Genomic DNA, 22,628 nt, shown 5'->3' on the forward strand with positions numbered 1-22,628 from the left:
TAGTCACCACGGCAGCCCAGAGCTTCTTGGCAGCCCCAACCCAAAGTCACTTAATCCTCCATTGACAGGTTAATTAAGATGTGTCAAGGGCCATGGGAGTTGCAGATGATAGGAGAGATCCAAGAACAAATACCCCAAGTATGCTTCCAACCCTCCCTGCCACTCATGCTGCCTTCACATTCCTGGAGATGAGGTCTTCCTGATAGTCCGCCCTAAACAGCTGTGAGCACAGCCTTGGTGTTGGGGCACTGGGGTGAGGCTGAGAGAACATATGAATTTTCTGCATACTGTTGCCCAGAGGGCTCTTCAGCTCGGCATGTCAGCAGCCCCGCTCCCTGCTGTGGCCATCCTGTCAGGTCAGATTGCATCCTGCAATTGCCCTGCTGCGTGTTTTGTTAATTTTGTGCCTAGAAGATCATCTGAAAATCTGGTCACAGCTGAATTTTCACATTCTCGTTTCCTGGGAGAGAATATTCAATATCTTGTATATGCTATGATTGATTCTGAGTATTTCTTCCCCTAACTTTCAAATACTGCCTACTTTTTCTTTGTTCTTCTTTCTCACATTGACATTGTTGCTTGAATGATGTATTTCCAGATAAAGAATCAAATGTTTCCAGCTAGCAAAGGACTTAAAGATTACCTGCCCAAAGTCCTACAGAAGAAATGGAAAAAGTTAGCAGTAGAACTAGGACTAGAACTCAGGGCTCCTCACTCCCAAGTCCAGTGTCCTTTCCAGACTATAAACCATACAATAAAACAATCATCTGGTTTACCTAATTATAGACTGTGAAAACCTAAGGCTCACTCTACCAAATGTCTCCCTGAAATTCTCAGTAACTATTTCCATTAATTTTCCATAGAGCGCTAGAATTTTCCTGGGCCCAAATATCTCTGTAGATCAGTTGGGTCAAATAGCAACTTAATGATATATCAATATTTGGCCAAGATTTAATGTTGATATTAAGGAAATAGACCCAATATTTGTGTGCTAACAAAAATAACCTATTACATGTATAATGAAAATTTTTTACTAAACAAATCTGTAATCTATATATTAACCAGATTACATAAATTGCATGATTCTAGTAGTAACTTTTTTTTTAATAAAATTAAAAAGTTCCTGATATATGTTTAACATTTGTTCATTTACAAAGCTTTTCAAAAGCTAGACTCCAACATTCCTAAAATACATCTACCCTTTGGGGAAAGGATACCCTTTAGAAAGACCATGGTAGATGAGAATGGTGACTTGTGATCCTGGATCATGGGCCCTGACTAAGGGCTTACTATGTACAAGACTTACAGAAGGGAAGATGTCCCCTGCCCTCTTGTTGCGTCCACAGACTTGAGACCTCTGCACAAGTATCCTACCAATCAAGTTTGTTCATCCACTGAGTACCCATTGTATGCTTACCTTCTCAAAGTAAGGGTCACACAAGCTGTACAGACCAGCATCACATGGGGAAATTGCTCAAAGAGATTTATTCTAGGCTCCCCTTCAAACCTGTTGAATCAGTATCTAGTTTACAGCAGGGGGATCTGCATATTTACAATCTCTATACATAATTTCAGCATCCACTAGAGTCTGAGAACTACTGTCCTTGGAACTGAAGTGGTCTCAAAATACATAGGATTTGTTCTGGTCTGTGAAATGGTGAGTAGGATGTGGCTGGAGAGAACTCGCATATCAAGCGGACTAACACGGCCTAGGCAAAGTCCCAAAGGGAGTCCAGGAGGAAATGAGAAAAGCAATTTGGCCAGATTTAGAGGCTTTTAAAATGTAAACTAGGTGACAATATTGGGCCTCGAGTTATTAGCTTTATCAGACTACAAGTTACATTCTGAGAGAAAATCAAATCTTACATTATGGGAAGACTGGAACTTGGCACCCAGGATCCTAAAATTCCTCACTGTTGTCCTCCAATAATGAAATCAGATTCCACTGATACTGAGCTCTCCACTTCTTCTGAGCTGTATAAATACTGTCTTACTGAGCAACGTAAGTTTTTAATGTTTTTAAAAGACAGACAGAGCCCCAGTTTCTTAACTCTCCCCTTATTTAACAGGAATATAACTACTTAGCAGTAATTAAAAGATTCTGAGCTATTTTGTTTGTTCTGTATTTGTAAGATATTTGTACTTTGGAACCTACTGGTACTAATTAGAGCCTCTTATTTTGCAATCATTCATAATTTGTTTCTTCCTGAGCTAATCTCACTCATGAACGTGTGATCAAGCTACACTCAGCTCTTCATTAGTGTGTATGCCGACCTCAATTCCAAGCACAGCCAGCACTCAATTCCAGTTTTGTTCCTATCCCTTGCCAGAGGTCTAAAATTGCCGTGTTTGAAAAAATGTGGACATACATGAAGTCAGCAGAACCATCAGTGTTTGTACGGACCACAGAGGAGGGGATGATCCGAGTGAGGAAATCCAAAGGCAAATATGCCTATCTTCTGGAGTCTACCATGAATGAGTACATTGAGCAACGGAAACCCTGTGACACTATGAAGGTGGGAGGTAACTTGGATTCCAAAGGCTATGGCATTGCGACACCCAAGGGGTCCGCCCTGAGGTAAGTAGCCAAGATTTGCTTCCTTGGTACCCCATCTCCCCTCCCTATCTCAGGAATGAAGCTGCCGTGTCTGCCACATGGCTACAATGCCACAGTCCCAGCTGTCAAGAGGGCTCTTCTTGGACACTGGTGGGCCTGGAAGACTCCAGCCGCCCAAGATCTTCAGCCCTGAGGTTGGAAATTGACCTGGGGGCCTCAGCTTGCTATGACTGTCACTGCCTCTGTGTTCTTCCCCACACCTCGCCTTACCCCCCCCCCAAGTGTGTTAGACATCAATGAACTTTGTGTTTCTGTCCTGTGATCTGTAATACACCATCCCTTTACCAGACACCCCCGCATTCAACTAGGCCACGAACAGAGTTCTCCAGAAACCTGGATTCTTTGACAGAGGTGGTTTGTAATGTTTGTCTCAAGAGAAACATAAACACACTGTCCAAATGAAAAATCAAGTAGTCTGAGTCCTGTGTAGATCAAAATAATGCCAAATGAATGGCAGCATCTAGTCCTTCCCAGATACTGATTTCTTTAGCAAAAAACCAGGTAGTTCAGTAAAGAGCAAAGTGGACTTCATTTTCACATAAAAAAAAACTCTGGTGTCATCCCAAAAGCTAAGGTAGAGTCCTATAGATTTGAAGTCAGAAGACCTAGATTTAATTCTGGAATTTACTACTGACTGTCTCACAGAAGGTAAGACTCATCATCTCCCCTACCTTCAATTTCCTCATCTGTAAGGAGACGATACTCATCCCAGCCCTCCCCAAGTCCAAGGTGATCATGAATCCAAATGGGGTAATTTATACAGAAGGTAACTGAAAACAGTACAGTGCAAAGTCACTTGTGAGACATACCAAATAACAGAGGGATTAACTCATTTTAGGGAAGGATAGTGTTCAAGAAAAGGTGAGGAGTATTTTAAAGGGTTGCAAAAGAATGGAGAGGAATTCCTGATCCATTTGACAGAACATCCAGGGCCACCTCTGCCTTCACTGTATTGAGCTCTACAGTGTTCTAGGCAGTCAGCTAGGAAGTAGAGCTACAGTTTTGAACAAGACAGGCAGTTTCTGTCCCAGTGGAACTACATTCTTGCAAGGAAGACAGACATTGAACAGATGATTGTTATTTAATGGTTCATGACACTTATGACAGGTACTCCGATAGTCTCTAAAAGGGGACCTAGAGGATATTTGCTTCCAGCAATATGGCAGAACAAAATTTCTCCTATAAAACACCTACATATGCTGGATAAATATATAACAAATTGACTTTTAAATGCAAGTTAGGAAATTCATAAGCCAAAAAGTGAAAAGGAAATCAAAACCAGAGTGAAAAGCATAAGCTGATTATTCTGAGGCTTCCCTAAGCAGGGCAAAATGGTAAATTATGTGACAATCTACATAAGGAAGAACCAGAAGTAAAATTAAGACATAAAAGTAAACAAAATCATTTTAAAAGAAAAAGAGTCCATCATAAAAGACCAGACGTATTTGGAAAAGTACTAAGTAGGACTTAATGAAGTAAAAAAATGTAGCTGTTGATATAAAATCTCAATGGAAGGGTTCAACAGTAATTATACAAAATTGAAGAGAGAACTAGTACACTGAGAGTAAAAATTGGAGAAAATTCCCCAACTATCACACAATTTTTTTAAAAGACAGAAAATATAACAAAAATATTAAAAGACATGAAAGAGAAAAAATCCCATGTGCTTCTTCTATGAGTTCCAAGAAGAACAGGAGAAGATGGAGTAGAGGCAATATTTGAAGAGATTTCTTTTTCCCACAGGAAAAAAAAACTATACACCAAGACATGGAGGTTAAATAATATGTTACTACACAATAAATAGGTTAACAATGGGATAAGGGAAGAAATCAAAACATACCTTGAAACAAATGTGAATAAGGACACAACAACCCAAAATCTGTGGGACACAGCAAAAGCAGTCCTAAGAGGAATATTCATAGCACTACAGCCCTCCTCAAGAAATAAGACACATCTCAAACTAACTTTACACTTAAAGGAACTAAAAAAACAATAACAAATAAAACCCAAAGAAAGTAGAAGGGAAGATGAGAGCAGAAATAAGCCACATAGAGTCCTAGAAAAACAATACAAAAGATAATAAAATCAAGAGATGGTTTCTTGAAAAGATAAACAAGACTGACAAACTTTTAACCAGATTCATCATGAAAAAAAGGAGACAGGATCCAAATAAAATCAGAAGTGAAAGAGGAAGAGTAATAGCTGACACCAAAGAAATACAAAGGAATTTAAGAAAATATTACAAACAAAAAACAGAATTTATTTATTTTTTAAAATGTGTATTTATTCTTACAAGTTTAAACCTCTGTCACCTTCAAAGCACTCCCCATTCGATGCAATACACCTATCAAGATGTTTTTTCCACTACTCAAAACAGTTTTTGAACTCATCAATTTTGATGCCTTTTAGTGCTTCTGCTGTCTTTTTGTTTCACCTCTTCTACATCAGCAAAATGTTTTCCTTTGAGGACTTTTTTCACCCAGGAAAATTTTTTTAAAAAACTGTTCTGGGTGAGATTGGGTGAATAGGGAGGGTGGGGCATGGGAGTCATGCCATTTTTGGTCAAATACTGCTGAACACTCAGTGCAGTGTGGGCAGGTGTGCTTATAAATCACCCATCATGAAATATGTTAAAAGTCTTCAAAAAATTTTTACTGAAGCTGAACGCAGCCTTTCACAACAATGCCAACTGGTATACTGATATAGCAGGATTCCTAGAATACTGACCTAGCGGGGAAAGCCTATACTACAAGGGGCCAGTCCTCTAGAAGATAATTCTGCTTTGGGGGGGATTCTCCCTCATCTGCCAACAAATTGAAAAATCTGGACAAAATGAATAAATTCCTAGAAACATATAATCTTCCAAAACTCTATCAGGAAAAGTCAGAGAATCTGAATAGACAGACTATAACTAGTGAAGTTGAAGTGGTAATAAAAAAACTCCTGGACCAGATGGCATCACACGTGGATTTTACCAAATAGTCAAAGAAGATCTAACACCTATCCTTCTCAACCTATTCCAAAAAATTCAAGAGGACGGAAGACTCCCAAGCTCATTTTACAAGCCCAGCATTATCCTAATCCTAAAACCAAATAGGGACACTACAAAGAAACAAAGTTATATGCCAATATCCCTGATGAATATATATGCTAGAATACTGAACAAAAAATATTAGCAAACAGGATCCAGCAATACGTTAAAAATATCATATACTGTGATCAAATGGGACTTATTCTGGGGATGCAATGTTGGTACAAACACCTGCAAATTAATAAATGTGATTCATCACATAAATAAAATAAAGGATAAAAACCACATGATCATATCAATAGATGCAGAAAAATCATTTGATAAAATCTAGCACTTTCTATGATAAAAACTCTCAGCAAAGTGGGAATATAGAGAACATAACTCAATGTAATAAAGGCCATATATCACAAACCCACAGCCAACATTATATTCAATGGGCAAAAACTAAAAGTGCTTCCCTTAAGATCAGGATGTTCACTTTCACTGGTCTTATTCAACACAGTACTGGAAGTCCTAGCCATAGCATTTAGTCAAGAAGAAATAAAAAGGTACACAAGTTAGAAAGAAAACATAAACATGTCATTATTTGCAGATTACAGATACTGTATATAGAGAACCATAAAGATTCCACAAACACACACACACACACACACACACACACACACACACAAATACTAGTAAAACTAATAAATTCAGTAAAATAGCAGGGTACAAAAAACATTCAGAAATCACTTACATTTTTATACACCAATAATGAACTATCAGAAAGGGAAACCAAGAAAACATTTCCATTTACAATTGCATCAAAAAAATAAAATACCTAAGAGTAAATTTAACCAAGGGTGAACTACATCTGTACTCAGAAAATTATAACACTGAAGAAAGAAACTGAAGAAGATACAAATAAGTGGAAGTATATACCGTATTCATGGATAGAAAGAATTAACATCATTAAAATGTCCATTCTAACCAAGGCAATCTATAGATTCAATGGAATTCCTATCAAGATACTAAAGGCATATTTCACAGAATTAGAACAAATATTCCAAAACTTTGTATGGAATCACAAAAGACCCTGAACAGCTATAGCAATCTTGAGAAAGAACAAAGTGGAAGGAATCACACTACCTGATATCAAACTATACTATAAGCCCACAGTAATCAAAACATGGCAATGACATAAAAACAGATATATGGATCAATGAAACAGAATAGAGAGCTCAGAAATAAACCTGTGCCTTTATGGTCAGTTAATATTTGGCAAAGGAGGCAAGAACACACAATGGGGTAAATAAAGATAGTCTATTCAATAAACGGTATTGGAAAAATTAGGCAGATATATACAAAAATATTACACCAGACCAGCTTCTTATACTATACACAAGAATAAACTCAAAACGGATTAAAGATTTATATGTTAGACTTGAAGCCATAAAAATCCTAGAAGAAAATGTAGGCAATAAAATCTCAAACATTTGTAGCAATATTTTTTCTAATACATTGTCTCAGGCAAAGGAAACAAAAGAAAAAATAAAGAAATGAGACTACATCAAACTAAAAAGTTTTTGCACAGCAAAGGAAACCATCAATTAAATAAAAAGGCAACCCACTGAATGGGAGAACATATTCATCAATAATGCATCTGATAAGTTAATATCCAAAAATTTTTAAGAACTTGTAAAAACCAACACCCGAAAAACCCAATTAAATAATGGGCAGAAGACGTGAATAGACAGTTCTCCAAAAAGAACATAAGGCCGGCCAATAAACATATAAAAAGATGCATCAGAGAAAATGCAAACTAAAACCACAATGAGATATTACCTCACATCTGTCAGAATGGCTATCATCAATAAATCAATAAATCAACAAACAGCAAGTGTAGGCAAGGATGGGGAGAACAGGGAACCCTCGCACACTGTTGGTGAGAATATAGATTGGTGCAACCACTGTGGAAAACAGTATGGAGTTCCCTCACAAAATTAAAAATCAAACTGCCTTATGACCCAGTGATTCCACTTCTGGGAATATAGCAGAAGAAACCCAAAACACTAATTCGAAAAAAATATATGCACCCCCTATGTTTACTATTTACAATAGCCAAGATTTCAAAGCAGGCCAAGTGCCCATTAATAAATAGATGAGTGGGTAAAAAAGCTGTGGAATACCTACACTGAAATACTATTCAGCCATAAAAAAGAAGGAAATCTTACCATCAGCAACACCATGGATAGACCTAAAGACCATTATGCTAAGTGAAATAAGCCAGTCAGACAAAGACAAATACCACTGATCTCACTTATTTTATGGGCTCTAACGAACAAAATATAAACAGATTCATAGATACAGAGAACAGACTGACAGCTGTCAGGGGTGGGTGTGTTAGGTGAAAATGGTAAAGGGATTAAGAAAAAAAAAAAAAAAAAACCCACACAGACACAGACAACAGTATGGTGATTACCAGCGGGAAAAGGGGGAGAGGGAGGTAGATGAAGGCAAAGGGGGATAAATGGTGACGGAAGGAGACTTGACTGGGTGGTGAGCACACAATACAAGACACAGATGATGTTTATAGAATTATACATCTGAAATGTATATAATTTTATTAACCAATGTCACCTCAATAAATTCCATTTTAAAACATTTTTTAAAAAATAAGTAAATGTAATGCCCATACTACAAAAAGTGGAGGGGGAGGGGAGAGAGAGAGAAAGAGAGAAAGAAAGAGAGAAAGGAAGAAAGGAAGGAAGGAAGGAAGGAAGGAAGGAAGGAAGGAAGGAAGGAAGGAAGGAAGGAAGAAGAAAGGAAGGAAGGAAGGTAGGAAGGAAGGAAAGAAAGGAGGAAGGAAGGAAGGTAGGAAGGAAAGGAGGAAGGAATGAAGATAGGAAGGAAGGAAAGAAGGAAGGTAGGAAGAAGGAAGGAAGGAAGGAAGAGAGGGAGGAAGGAAGGAAGGGAGGGAGGGAGGAAGGGAGGAAAGAAGGAAGGTAGGAAGGAAGGAAGGAAGGGAGGGAGGGAAAGAAAAGACCTTCCTGGCAGTCCTCCTCCACCGCTTGCTCTCCATAAGCCAGACCCCCACACACCTGTGAGGCGTTCACTCACCCCTTCTGGCCTGCCCAGAACAAGCTCCAGATTCCTCCAAGGCAGATCGCCCAGCTCTGCCTCAGGTCAGAAAGCTGATATCTAAAGGCCCAAATGTTCCCCTAAAACTTGCCAAGTCTACTTGGCAGAAGCCAGGCCATGGTCCCTACAGAGCATTAAAAGGCTGTTAGTGACAGAATGCATGTTGTTGTTTTGGGGGGGTTTTGGTTTGTTTGTTCATTTATTTAGGGGGTTTTTTCTTCTTTTTCATTTTTGTCTCTCCTGCTCTGGGAACAAATACTCTGATGAAGCAAGGTGGTTCGGTGCTTGATTTTTCATTTGGACAGGTGGTGTTTCTTTGAAACAGATGCTGTTTGTTGGCTGTCAATGCATGTCTGGGGTTGGGTGAGGGGCTAAGTTGTTTCCAAGCCCTTACGTTGTGGCTAAAGACCTACCCAGCCAATGCCAGTCACTAGGGAAAAGCAATTAGTAAATCCACTAATTATGATACATTGGCCCTTTTTTGCCAACTAATTGTATCTGCTGATGTGAACTGAAGTCTTTTTTGTGTTATTATAATGAATACTCCCTTTAGTTAGGGACAGTATGTTTGAATTTCCTAAGTAAGAGCACATAGCCTATGTTTTACCAACCCAAGAAGGAATCTACACAAAATCAACCTAAATGAAAATCTCAACTAATGATTCACCTTCACAAACCATCTACCAGGAATTTCATGGATTTGCTAAGAGTTATGCCCTATACAGGACATTGGTCAAAGTGTGGTCTTTAACTGTGACTGTGTTACATGGAGTCTTCTCTGGGCTCTGTGATCATGACATGTCTGTCTTCTGTTACATGTCTTGTCCATGCCAGACGTATGGGCCAAGGGGACAGGAGCATAGTGCAGTGTGATCCTGCAGCTTAATGGGTGATGGGCACCCAGGAAGGTCTGCTCCCTGTGCTTTCCACTCAGCTTCACAGAATCCTTTCTGAATCCTTCTCCACACAAAGAACTGTCCACACTGCTTAGGCAGCAGTGGTGACAGAGATGCAATCCCCATCCCTAAATGATGCAAAATCAAGTGTAGTTCATAGGCCGAATTACATAGATACCTATTATCCTATCCAATACTGTAAGAGAATCAGAAACACTCGAGAGATATAGAGTCAACATTTGAGTGGGAGGATTTGCAAAGATTCTGTGGCAGGACTAACATTCACAATAGGTCCCAAAGAACTGTGATAGATGAGAAGCAGGGAGAGGGTCTTCCAGTTAGAGGAGATGGAGTGAGTAAACACAGAAATGGGAAAACGTACAGCTTGTTTTCAGGAACCACAAGGGCCCCCTTCAACCAGAAAAGGCATTAATAAATAGGAGTGGTTGGTTGTGGTCCAACTGTGAAGGATTTCCAACATCTCTGTAGATTTGATTTGATGTCAGTAGGAGTCACTGAAGGCCACTGACTTAGAGGGAACGTGATCAGACAGGCTTCCTGAAGATTATCCTGGCAATGATTTGCAACAGAAATCAGAAGGAGGGTGATCACAGGCAGGGAGGCTATTTAGAAAGCTGTTGCGGTCATTTTTGTAGGAGATAATGAATGTGGTCGCAGGCCATAATAGGATGGAAACAGATGGAAGAAGTGGCTTTGTCACCAAAGCCTTTAAGACTTGACAGGTTGGGAAAGAAAACCATTATGTAAGCTTTCTGGGACTTTTGTGCCACTCCCTAAGACCCGACGAGGTATAACCTGATTCTGGCAAGGACAGAAAAATGGGCAGATGTGGGGTCTACCTCGCAAACAGAATTATTGCCACCCCCTTTGTTTCACCTCTGGAAAGCCTAGAAGGCTGAGAAAGGCTTCCCTGGGAGGGGTACAGAATTTGTAGAACACAGGAACAATGATGGAGGCTGCCAATCTCCTTTCCTACTGCATTGACTGTGACTTGCCTATATCTGTTATTTTATTGGACATAAGCTCAAGATTGCTATCAGCATTTTAGTCTCATTGGCATTCCTATTGAATAGTTTTCTTCCTTCACACACCCTATGCTGAAAAATACCTACTAAAACCCACTTGAAGTTCAAGCCATGACTCAGAAAGAGATTATCACAAGTTTTGGGGGAAGAGTTCTCACTTCCAGAAGTTGGCCACCTTCACATTGGGACCATGTGAAATGATTGTATCTTCAGGCTAGTTCAGTGGGCCTTTCTTCAACTTTTTCTTTTTTCCTTTTTTTGCCTAGCACTGATCTGAGTATTATAAAGGCAATTAAGAGAGTTCTTCACTTTCAGAGAATCACATTGACCCAGAATGTAATTGGGAAACAAATAAGCAAATACTGTCTTGTGTAGTGTTGAGTCTTTTACTCTAAAATAAAAATAATAAAATAAAAATAATTCTCTTTAGTACATATCAAAATTATCTAGGGAAGGTGGTTTTTAAAAATGCCCCTTTCTATACTCCAATTCCTGAGATTTTTGACTCTGCAGGTCCAGGGTGGGATCCAGCAATGTGTAATTTTAACACGTCCCCTAGGTGATCCTGTTACAAGTAGACAGCTGCCCACATTGGAAAAACAGAGCTAGAGGTCAGGCAAGAGAGATGAAGAAGTGGCCTGAGGAGGCAGAACATGAAGAGGAGGCAGTTTTGAAAGAGAAAGAAGACCAGCGGGACGGGAGCATGACAGGGATGCTGTATTAAAACAGTGTCAAATACAACCTCAATTCAAGTTCAGAAGTCATTACTCTACAAGCAGTATGCCCTACACCTTGATAAGCCACCATAACTTTATGAGCCTCTCTTTTCTTGTCTGTGGTGTTGGAATAATAATTTACTGCAGTCACCGAGTTTTGATTAAATAGCATGAAGTGCTTGTCACAGAAGGTACTCATTAATGATAATTCTCCACCCATCCTCTTCCCTTCAGACCTACCAAAAACTAACTTTTGAACCAGATAACTTATTTTTTTCTCCTTTTTGAAACAAACTGTGTTCATCAGAAATGCACAGGAGCCCCATCCTCAACCACCACCCACCACAGGCTTCGTTAGAAATAAAATGTCTCTCTCTCTTAGAACAATTTGTGGTCCTCCCCCACAGAGAACACACTAAAAAAATAAAATAAAACCCCAATATTTCTTTCTCTCCCTCCATCCCACTCTCTTTCCATAGTATAGTACTGGTACAGAGCCCGCTGCTGAGAATGAATACAGTATGTCCCAGGGAAATGACCGTGCCTTTCAATTGGTTCTTGTCTCCTAAATGGGTAGCCAGGGATGCTTGTTGTCATGGTAACCTCATGAACTCTGTGACCCAGGTCAGGCCTGATCAGAGAGGCTAGATTTGCCTGCATCCTCAGAAAAGTTGAAGAGAAAGGAAGAGAGAGGGGGAGTCAGGGGATGAAAAAGGAGAGAACAAAGGGGAGGGAGGCAGAAAGAAAAAGTGTGTGTGTGTGTGTGTGTGTGTGTGTGCGTGCGCGCGCGCGCGCGTGTGAATAGAGACTGGAGGTTTTCCAAAGGAGAGCTGCACCAATACAAAGGTCAGAACACGTGGGATGGATTAGAGGGAGTACAGAGAAAGCCTCCCGGGAGACTGGTGCCATAGCCCAGTGCTAAAGTCCAGGCTGGGGGGTGACAAGGGTTTTGTTTAGCATATTTAGTGGTAGTGATAAGACTTATTGTTAACAGAACTTATTTATTGAGCACAGATTCATCCTAGGCACTTCTAGGAAGTATCTGATGTGTATTAGCTTATGTAATCCTAGCAACAAAGCTGAGAAGGCAGTATTGTTTTCATCTTGAACATACAGTTCAGAAAACAAGAGTGCAGAAAGATTCCAGAATTGACCCAAGATTACTTGGCATGGAAATAGGAGAGCTGGACTTTCAACCCAGGCAGCCTGATTCCAGAACCTCTTCTCAACCAGCAGGAAAGAATGTCTCCTCAAGGATGTAAGGAGGGAAATTGTGATGGAGGAATGATTATTTGGAGAATGAAGATCATTTACTACCCACCCCAGCCCCCCCACACACACTTTTATTTAGTCTTACCAATACACAATTCAGAAAACCCAGGTTCCACAAAGGGAAACGATCCTCTGCCTGCACTGCAGGAATTCCCTCTGGAATCCTTGTCTTCCTTCTGCTCCATTTGTGTGTGGGGGGCACACATTTCCTTCTGTTCTAGACTAGGCCCTGCCACGGGCTGATGTCACTGCCCTATACCTAAAAATGGAAAGGGGCACATCGAATAAATATTAAGGTTCCCTGCTTGCCGGTAACAGATGAAACCAAAACACCCCCAAGGATTTTAAACTACATCGTGCTTTAGGTTCCTTTCAACAATGAAAAGCAGATCATTTGAGACTGATCACACTGTTAAGTCAGAGGGTGGGGAAGAGGAGACTTACATTCCTTTCTCACCTACTTACTGCTTGCTGGGCAATGCTAATGTATTCAGTGCACTAGGGATATTCAAGTAATAATCTTCCCCTTACCTTCTTATTTAGGTATTATCATTTCCCTTTCTCAGGTGACGAAACTATGATTCAGAGAGGTGACACTTTGCCCAGGTTCTTAAAGTGCTTTGCAGGCTGGAGTTTAAATACAAAACCTGACTTCAAAACCTTTGTTCTTTGCACATCCCAACCCCTGTGCTAATGGAGACACACCCCACTGCCTCCGCCACCTTTTATGGTGGCATCCTTAAAATATCAGGGCAAATGAGGCACCAGGTGGCCTTCGCATCTGAAGCACTCCCTCTTGAACTACTAGGCTAGGCTAGAGCTCTGTAGGGCAGATTTATTTTGGAGGATCCTGGTGAAATCAAGACAAAAGAGCATTTCCTCCAGTTAGGGCTCCGTTTTTATCATGCCTGGTTGAGAAACTTGTAAACAGCAGAGCAACACATTAATGACAGAAAGATGAGAGGCAGGTGGTCAGAGGAAGGTGGCAAGGATGGATCGGGGTAGACAAAGCACGCGGGAAATGAATGCTCTACCAAGGCAAGAACAGCCACCCAGCGCTGGCTCTGATTTGCCTGCTGCAGCCCTGCTTTCTCCCGCTGATATATAAATTGTATTCTTTTAAGAGGCTGTTGCTGTCAAAACAGCACTTTTTTCTCCTTCCCTTTCATCAGCAACTTTTTTTCAGACTTCCTCAGTTTTTTTCTTGTTCTAAGAAGGCAGCTGCTCTGATACAAAGGCAGACCAGAACAGAACAGCTCTGGAGACCTGTCCCATCACTGAATACATGTCCCAGCTCTGCCACTAGGACTCATGGTTGTGAGAAGCAAAAGTGCTTTGGTGGTGATCAGACTCCTTTAGACCCTGACTCTCACATTCACAACCACGTGACCTTGAGTACACAGCAGGCAGCCATATGGACCATGGACTAATGGGTAGGGCCCTAAAGTCAGAGCTGAGTACCAACCCCAGGACTGCCAGTTAACAATAAAAGTGACTGAGACAAGTAACTTCACCTCCCTAACCCTCAGTTTCCCAAATACAGCAACTGGAGGTAACACTAGCATTTGCTTAGGTGGTGTTAAATGATTAAATGAGATCATATGAAGTGCTTAACACAGTGCCTGGCACATACTAAAGTGACTAAGAAATGCTAACCATCACTGCTTATCTCCCTGAGGCTTAGTTTTCTCATCTTCTAAATGGGGATCCTGCAACAAGCTTCAGAGGATGGCCTTGGGAATAAATGAAATCACTTATGAGGAGCTCATGGTGCAGAAGTTCTTGAATATTAATCCCCTTTCCTCCTCCACCAACCCTGTCCCTTTCTGCCTCCCCTCAGCTCTTACCATCTATTGCATTAGTTTGGAGATCTGACCCAACTATGTGGTGACGGCCTTCTTTGGACCAGACCACTCTGGGTTTCATTTTATTGCAATAGGTGGACATTTCAGAATACCAAGAGACAAATGTTCAAATGTGTGGTTGTGTTCCCTTTAATATTCAGTGCTTCCTCCTACAAAGGCGTGTCTATGGTTCCCTATCTTTGGACACGTAAGAATTGGAGACAAAGAAATGTGGACTTGGAGAAGTCTGGGGCCAGCTTGCTCCCTGCAGGCTCAAGATCAACCATCCCACATAGAGAAAAAAATATATATATATTCAGTGCTCCAAGGGGTCAGCTCATAGCCACACAGCTCCCATCCACATGTCTGAAAGTAGGACGCTCTGAGCAAAGCCTGGTCTCTGAAGGCAGGCAGAGGGCAGGGGCAAGGGTTAGCCCTGGGCTGAGCCCTGGCACAGAAATTCTGGGCCATCCGTTCCAATAACATTTTATGAACAGCCCTGTGGGCTGAGATCATGGCTTGATAATCATACCTAACCAGCCTCTTCTCCAGGAGGAAAAGGGGAAAAGGCCCAGGTAAATCCCTAACCAAAGGCACAAACTTCCTCCAAAACAGATGGAAGTAATAAGTCTGCAGGGCCTCCAAACAAACAAACAAACAAAAAATCAGGCAGGGAAATTGACATGTATTATTCATCCCTCCTCAGCACAGAAACCTAGCAGAAGAGTATAATGCCCTCACAATCACATTTTCTATTCCCATGGGAATTAAATTTATTCCTCTGGAGGAATGTTAGAAGAAAAAATTATAGTACTAGTCAAGCCAATTTCCTTGTAGCTCACAAACACAACTTTTTCCTACTCTCCTATCTTTCCTCTCACTGGTTCCTTCTTCACTCTCCACCTATATTTCAAGGTACAGCTCAGTGAGGCAAGGGCCAACTGTTCCCCAGAACCTAACAGAATATTTAGCAGGAAACTCCTGTAGATTGCTTGTCGCATGGACTGATTTCTACCCCACCACCCTCCATGTATATGGTGACTTTCTGAGCAAATTATCAAATCAGTTAATGAGTCTGGTCTGTCTGACTCATGAGAACCAGGAAATACTAGTCTTACTGTATAGACACAAATTAAACCAACCAACTCTTAAGTTGTGGTATCTTTGGTCATTACTATTGAACATCCTAAAGGCAGCATGAAAGTGTATGACCAGGATTATACAATTTAATTTTATCAACACTTCAAGCACAGTATTTTCAAAACACTAAAGTTGGTACTCTTAAGAAAAACAAAGATGAATCAATTATGACATTGGCACTCCCTGGAGTCATCATCTAATAAAGGGACTGAAACTGAAAATGTCCCCAGGGGCCAAGTAAAGAAAATGAGTGAAATGGACCAGGAGTAAACCAATTTGTGGTTTCCTCATTTTTAAGAGTCACGGGTACAGGCGATATACTTCCTGTACTCTAAGCCACAAAACAACAGTGCAAACATTATAGTAAATAATAATTATGATTAATATTTATTGAGTACTTGCTATATATGGCATGACTCTAAGTCCTCACATGCATTCCCTAATTTATATAATACTCACAAGAACCCAGTGAAGTAGGTATTCTTAAGATCTCACATTACAGATAATGAATAAGTGGCACAGAGAGGTTAAGTAAATTGTCAAAGATCACATGGCTAGTAAGTGGCAGAGCCGTAATTTGAACCTAAGGAGTCTAGCCTCAGAGCCTATGCTGTTATCCACTACACTATACTATGAACGGGAAACTTCCCGGTCTGGGAGACCATAGGAAACGATGGGGACTTAGTGAACAAAGAGTACATGCCTGTCTAAAGGGCACAGTTTCTTCTCAGTCTAGTCTAATATCACCATGTGGGAATATTGCCAGATCTTCTGCATTTTTTTTAAATAAACTAGAAATCTCAATTTTTGTGTAAAGAATTTTTTGAGTGGTAGTCACAGTTAAGATAGAAGAAAAGAAAGAAGACACAAACTAATAACAACTAACACTATTACAAAGAGGACAGGTAAAAGATACAGCAAATATAACAGTACAAAGTGAAAAGAATTCATGCATTCTTTTTCAGTCTCGTTATTGCTGTTTTCAGTAGGGAATCATTTTATTTTCTAAAAAGTCTCTCATGGAATTCCATTAGAAAAGACAGATACCAGTGGAGTTGCTGAAGCAATTGCTGAGGGGCTGGAGGTGGCAGAGGAAAGGGAAAGGAAGAAGGGACGGTGAGACATGGAGACAAGTTCAGGTGGGGTGGGGGACCTGGGAGATCAGAGGTCCCCCGTCTTCCTCAGGAGCCACTTTCTATCATAGGAGGAGCAATTCTCCACCATTATGACCCTGCGTATTTTAAATTCGAAAAGAAAATAATGGTCCTACTGTCCTGCCCAGCATTCTCTTCACACTGACGTCTGTTTTTTGGTGCCCAGTCTTTAGAATTGGCCCAGTTTTTCTTCCTTTCATGAACCAGAGGTGGCTGAGATGAGACCAGTGGGCTGGCTCTAGTCCTGAATGGTGTTTTCACTCCCTGCATTAATTGTGGGGAGATTTTCATTCATTCTCTCCAACATCCTTTGTCAGGTAGCTCCAAGGTGCCTGACACAGACCAAAGTACCTGCTGTTGCTGGCAAATGGTTCTGCATTACAGGATCAGATGTGGTTGCAAATGAACTGTTGACACCTGTTTCTCACAATATGGGGCAGACTAGGGATCCAACGTGCCTCTGAAATGCTTTCTGTCTGAGGAGCCAGACTTCAGATTCCCATACAGCTCTCTGGGCTGGGTAAGGGATCTTAGCCCTAAAGAAAGTTACAGGGCCAGAAATATATATCACATGTGTAAAACTAGTGTGCATTTTCTAGAGGTTCAACTAGCCCCATCGTATAATATACATCTCAGAAATTTAAAACCACTCCTTCAATCAACAACACCGGTCAAGCAGCTACTGTGTTTGTTACCTGTCATGTTGGGAGCATCCATCTCAAACTGGTTGGAAGAGCTGACAATGGATAACGGATAATGGAGTGATGTGTTTGCTGTTACAGGGCATGCAAGTTTCCTCATCTATTCTGCCTGGGGTCACTACCTGAGAATTTTCAGACACCAACATATATTAGAGTTGGAAGTATGCACAGGGTTCCACAAAGTGGCAAAGTGTGCCAGGTAGGGCATGTGCCAACACACAGAGGTGTGGCTTCAGTGGTGCTTCCCATCCAGCCATCTGCATTTTTCCAAAATTAATCTCAAAGCATTTTCACATTTGCCACCTCATTTGATCTTCACACTGCAGGCAGCTGGAGCAGAAGTATGCAATTATTCCCATCATGCACATGGGAAAACTAAGGTATAGTTAGGGTGACCAACTATCCTGGTTTGCCCAGGAGTAAAGGGGTTCCCAGGATGTGGGACTTTCAGTGCTAAAACCAGGAAAGTCCTAGGCAAACTGAGACCAGTTGGTCATTCCAGATGCAGTTACAGGACTTGTCATACCCCTTGTTAAGAGATGAGTAAGGGACTCAAAATCAGGCCTTTAGACTTCTTCCTTCAGAATCTTCAGAATCTTTCTCAGACTGGCAAGATTAAGAGAGTGTTCTATATGTGGGGTTTCTTTTGGGTGGGGTGCTTTTTTTAATATACCATTTGTGTTATTTTGTAAAGTCAGAAAGCAAACATAAAACCTCTGTCTTCCGGCTAACTCAATGCCTGCCCACCATTCCTTCTCATACTATCACAGATCAGGGATCTTAGCCCTGTTTCTTGAGAATGCTCCAGAGAGGAAAACCACCTGAAGTGGTTACAGGTGAACTGAACTTTGACCCTACCTATATTCCATAAGGGAATATCTGCATTTTAATTGAGGCTCCTGATATAACCCCACCAACCCTTTATTTGCTTCTGCTTGGTCACTGTTTAACCTCTCCCTCTTTACCCACCACCACGAGCTCCTGGGCCAGCAGGGTCCTATGGACCCTTAGCTTTCTGCCCCACCAGGGATGGTGTTTACCTTATATGGTCCACACTGACAATGTTGTAGGCTGGACTAGAGGCAGAAGGAGCACTTGAGACCATTGTCCGAAACAGAGACGATTAAGAGAGGGCTGTCCAGGACCCAGATCCATAAATGCCCAGTTCTGTCCTGGACTCACAGTACTTCTACCTGGGCATGGCAGGCTGAGGTTCTGGCTGCCACTTCCAGCAAAACATCCTGGTTTGGCCTCGGCAAAGCTGCAGTAACAGCCCCCCAAAGGTTCCTCCACAAGCCCTTGCTTGAGCCAAAGCGGTTTACTCCCCCTCCGCAGGCCTACACAGGAGAGGCCGCTGCCGCCTGGCCTGCTCAGGGAGAAATAAAGGGAGAAAGGAGGGGGCAGGACCTTCTTCACAGAGGAAGCACACTGGGCCTTCAAGGAATGGCGGGTTAGAATGACCATGCTCACTTGTCCACTGACTTTTAATTCAGTGTAAGGAAATTCCCACCCTTCAGAGTCCCCCCAAAGTTCTTTAAACTTCACCCATTGGTAGCTGCACTCCCCCTCTGACAAGCAGATGCAGAGAGAGCCCCTCGAAGTCTCTTCCCCTAGAAGTCCAGAGATTCCCAGACTACAGTTGGCATGTACCAACACAAGGTCAAAAAGGAAATGGTGGCATGTGTTCTCTTGCCAAGGAAAGGCATTAAAAGAAACAAAATTAAAAAGTACCATCTCTCAACATCATTTAATAAGAGAAGAAATGCATTAAAATCAAAAAGGGAAAGAAATAATCAACTGCACATAAAGGACTGTCCTTTAATAGAAAAAAAGTTCAGTTTCCTGAAAAGTTACTATTCAACCCTTATCTTTCCTGATTTTCCCATTGATAAGTAAAAACAATTGGCCTGGCTCACTGGACCATCCTTTAGGGAACCACTGATTGAACCCCAACCTACTATTTAGTTCATGAATTTCCTCCATGTATTTCCTGACACTTGTTCCACCAACAGGATCCCTCCAAATTGCTACTTTTCAAATGGCAGTCCCTAGAGAGCTCTAACAGCTCCAATATTTGCCATCATATCGAGCAGCAATCTATGTCTCTGTTGCTCCCTCTCCCTGGTCTAATTCAGCCCTCTGGCACCTCAGCAAAAGGTTCAGTACTCTTCCACTGACAACCAGTCCCTAGTTTCCAAGTGAACCCTGTTTATTTTGCAGTGATCCACTATCTCCATTGTCCCTGTATCCAGGATTAAAACCTTTGATCCTGTCTGTTCCTCTCATATGAATCATTTTATTGGTTAATTAATACCACTTAGGGCTGACTGCTGAGCATAGATAAACTCCTGGTCTGAGTCCTCTCCCTGCTCACACACTTTCCACATCTTCCTTGTCTGCAGGTCACAGGTTGACTTCCTAGCACAGCATTCAGTGATGTTGGTGGCTGGGACTAGCTGGCGGTCGCAATCTCATCTCCCAGAAGTTCCCTCCATCACAGCCACACTCTGCAGGCCCTGGGCTTTCTAGCTCTAAGCTTGTGAGTTCACTTCCCCCTCTTCACAGAGCACTCCTTGAACGTTTTCTATCTCCCACCCAGTAAGAGAATTAACCTCTCTCCTTTTTGATGCTTCCATAACCTTTTATTTTAAAATCAGGTCTTTCATTAACTACTGAGAAGCTTTTCTGCCTCCCACAGTAGACTGTACATTCCTTGAAGAATGAGGTTTATAACATGTTCAGTTCTTTATTCCTACTAATACCTTGCACAGTCATTGTCACTTAATTGGCCCTCATAAATATTTGACTAGTTGGTCCAAAGACACCAACTCTTTACTCCAAAGCTTTTATAATCAAGGTAAAGACTAAGACTATTACATATTAAAAAAAGAGTAGGTAAGGCAATGAATTGACTGCTGGCTGCCAGGGAAGTTCAAAGAAAAGGTCAACAAGAAATCACGTGTTCAAGGAGAACCCGGGTAGCACTGCAGGGCAACCAGGCGTTAGGAGAACCATTACAGAGAACAGCAAGATGCAAGCACAGGAAGCAGGGAGACGCACGCTGGCTAAAAGAGAGCAGGATGCTTAGCAGCCTACTGTGATGAAAACCGAAGCTGCCTTTGACAGAAGAGAGGCAAAGTGCATCATTGCAGGCTGGGTGTAAACTCCAAGGGTTGTTTTATACAACACTTCTTGGTGTCTGAATTCAAGGTTTTGAAGGAAAAGAGTGGAAGTGTGGACAACTGCTTCAGAACTGAAGCCCGGGATTCAGTCTTCAGCCTTTTCTAAGTTGAGGCCCAATTAAAACCATCTGAAATATCTCCCTTGGCTGCTTTTTCCAAACTTCCATTTCCCTGTAAGTATATGATAATTGAGCTTCTTCACAGTGGTAAGGTTGAAACTTAATGAGGACAAAGTCATCCTGGAAACCATCTTTCCACAGTTCCAACATCTTCATCCCCAAGACTTCCAAAGATAATTCACTGATTCAAATGCTCCCCTGGACTCATCAGCTCCTGTGACTGAAGGTCAGGGCTCAGGTAGGAGAGGGTTTCTTCTGCTCATTGGCCCTCCTGGAGAATAAATGCCATACATGTCACCACGGCAGTGATGACAGGCCTAGCTGCCTGCTCTGATGACCCAGGACCATCACTTCCCTTCTACCTGAGCATATGTCTGAATCTGAGAATTTTCAGATGACTCTTATTCTGTTGAATTAGGATTCTATTTTGTTTGCTTTATGTTTGTTTGTTTTGCTCTGTGCCAAGCAGAGGACTTGGCATAAGAAAAATTCTACTGGAGATTTGTTTAACTAAATAAGCAATTGCTATAAGCATCCTTTGAGCCCTTTGTAAAATCTCTGCTATTGATCCTTGCAGTTCTGTTTTTTATTCAAATTATAGAGGAATATAAGGACAGTGTGTCTAAATTCATTCAACCTAAAAGACTTCCTTTTATTCTGAAATACTGTCCTTCCTATTTCTTTGATCTTTCTGAGCTTTTTTAATTCAGTTAGAGGAAGATGATGATAGATGGCAGTTGCTCTCTTTAAACATTTTCACTTAGAAAAATTAACATTTACCACACTTTAACATTGATTCTCCCACACCTACTTTACTTTTTTCCTTATCCATAAAATCTACATGACTGGAAACTACTGCTCATCAAGAGGATAGCTTCCGCTATCCAGGACCCTGGATTTTCCAGACAGCTGAGTTCTTATTAACCTCTTGGCTTTTACGTTAATATAATATTTTAAGAAGGAAATATTTTAAAATCAACTTCATACCTCTTTACCTCCTGTTTTGAACTTGTTGAACATAAACTTTCTTGAGGATTCTATCATTATCAATTATATGACACTGGATTCCGACAGTGATTCTTCCAGAGGGCACATATGTATGGGCAGTTTGCCAGAAGCAGAATAGCCCCAGGCTACCATCCTTCTAGCACCATTATTTTTGTCTCCAGAGAGAGAGAGAAAGGGAAGAAGAGAGGGAGGAAAGGAAAGAAGAGGGTGAGAAAGGGCAAAAAAAACTGCTTTGGCCCCTTCCTTATAGTCAAGTTGTATAAGCATCTTAGGAAACAGCCTATGATGAGACTTTTCTCATTTGCTGCCTTTGCTGTGGTCTTGGAGAATAGAGATCCTTGGGTATTACAACTGTGTGCAAAGTGAGTTTTTAAAAATGACTGAGGTGGGGGGCTAAGTAAGCACTGGAGGGGACATGTCGATGCGTACAGGGCCCCATCTTTGGAAAGCTGGAAATCACAGTGGTTATGTGGATGGACTTCAGTCACACAGACCTGGGCTAGAACCTCAGGCAAGTTATGTATTTGTCTGTGGAATGGAAACAGTAATAACATGACAATCAAATAGGGATGTGAGAATTAAATGAAATAGAGCTTGTATAGTACTTAATATAATGTGTGGCCCATAATAAGTCCTCAGTGAAACAATTGTTAACTATAACAATCATCCTACAATCCTGTGCATTTTCTTTACACACTGTCTTGGGTTTTTCTGCTATGTTCCAGATAGGTAAGCTTGCCTAACAGCTGAGTTAGAGACACCTAATATGACAGTGCATTTAG

General features: G+C 41.2%; 1 protein-coding gene and 1 non-coding gene across 4 annotated transcripts in view; both read left to right on the top strand.

Annotated features, from left to right (window-relative positions):
* Window positions 1–22,628, top strand: part of GRIA1 (glutamate ionotropic receptor AMPA type subunit 1) — a 281,186-nt gene that overhangs the window by 242,168 nt on the left and 16,390 nt on the right. For 2 of the 3 annotated variants that reach the window (XM_090288461.1, XM_090288460.1), the window contains exon 13: window positions 2,331–2,578. In XM_090288461.1, the coding sequence (XP_090144587.1) occupies window positions 2,331–2,578 (248 nt within the window). Of the gene's footprint in view, window positions 1–2,330; window positions 2,579–2,631; window positions 2,827–22,628 lie in introns of those variants that run through there. The other variant, XM_090288462.1, reaches the window with a different exon arrangement.
* On the top strand, window positions 14,708–14,838 carry LOC150000898 (small nucleolar RNA SNORA38). The gene has a single exon (XR_016513829.1). It is a non-coding gene; the product is annotated as a small nucleolar RNA SNORA38 (small nucleolar RNA).

Source organism: Furipterus horrens, unplaced genomic scaffold, assembly GCF_987537825.1.
Source record: "Furipterus horrens unplaced genomic scaffold, mFurHor1.1.pri manual_scaffold_10, whole genome shotgun sequence".
Taxonomy (NCBI): domain Eukaryota; kingdom Metazoa; phylum Chordata; class Mammalia; order Chiroptera; family Furipteridae; genus Furipterus; species Furipterus horrens.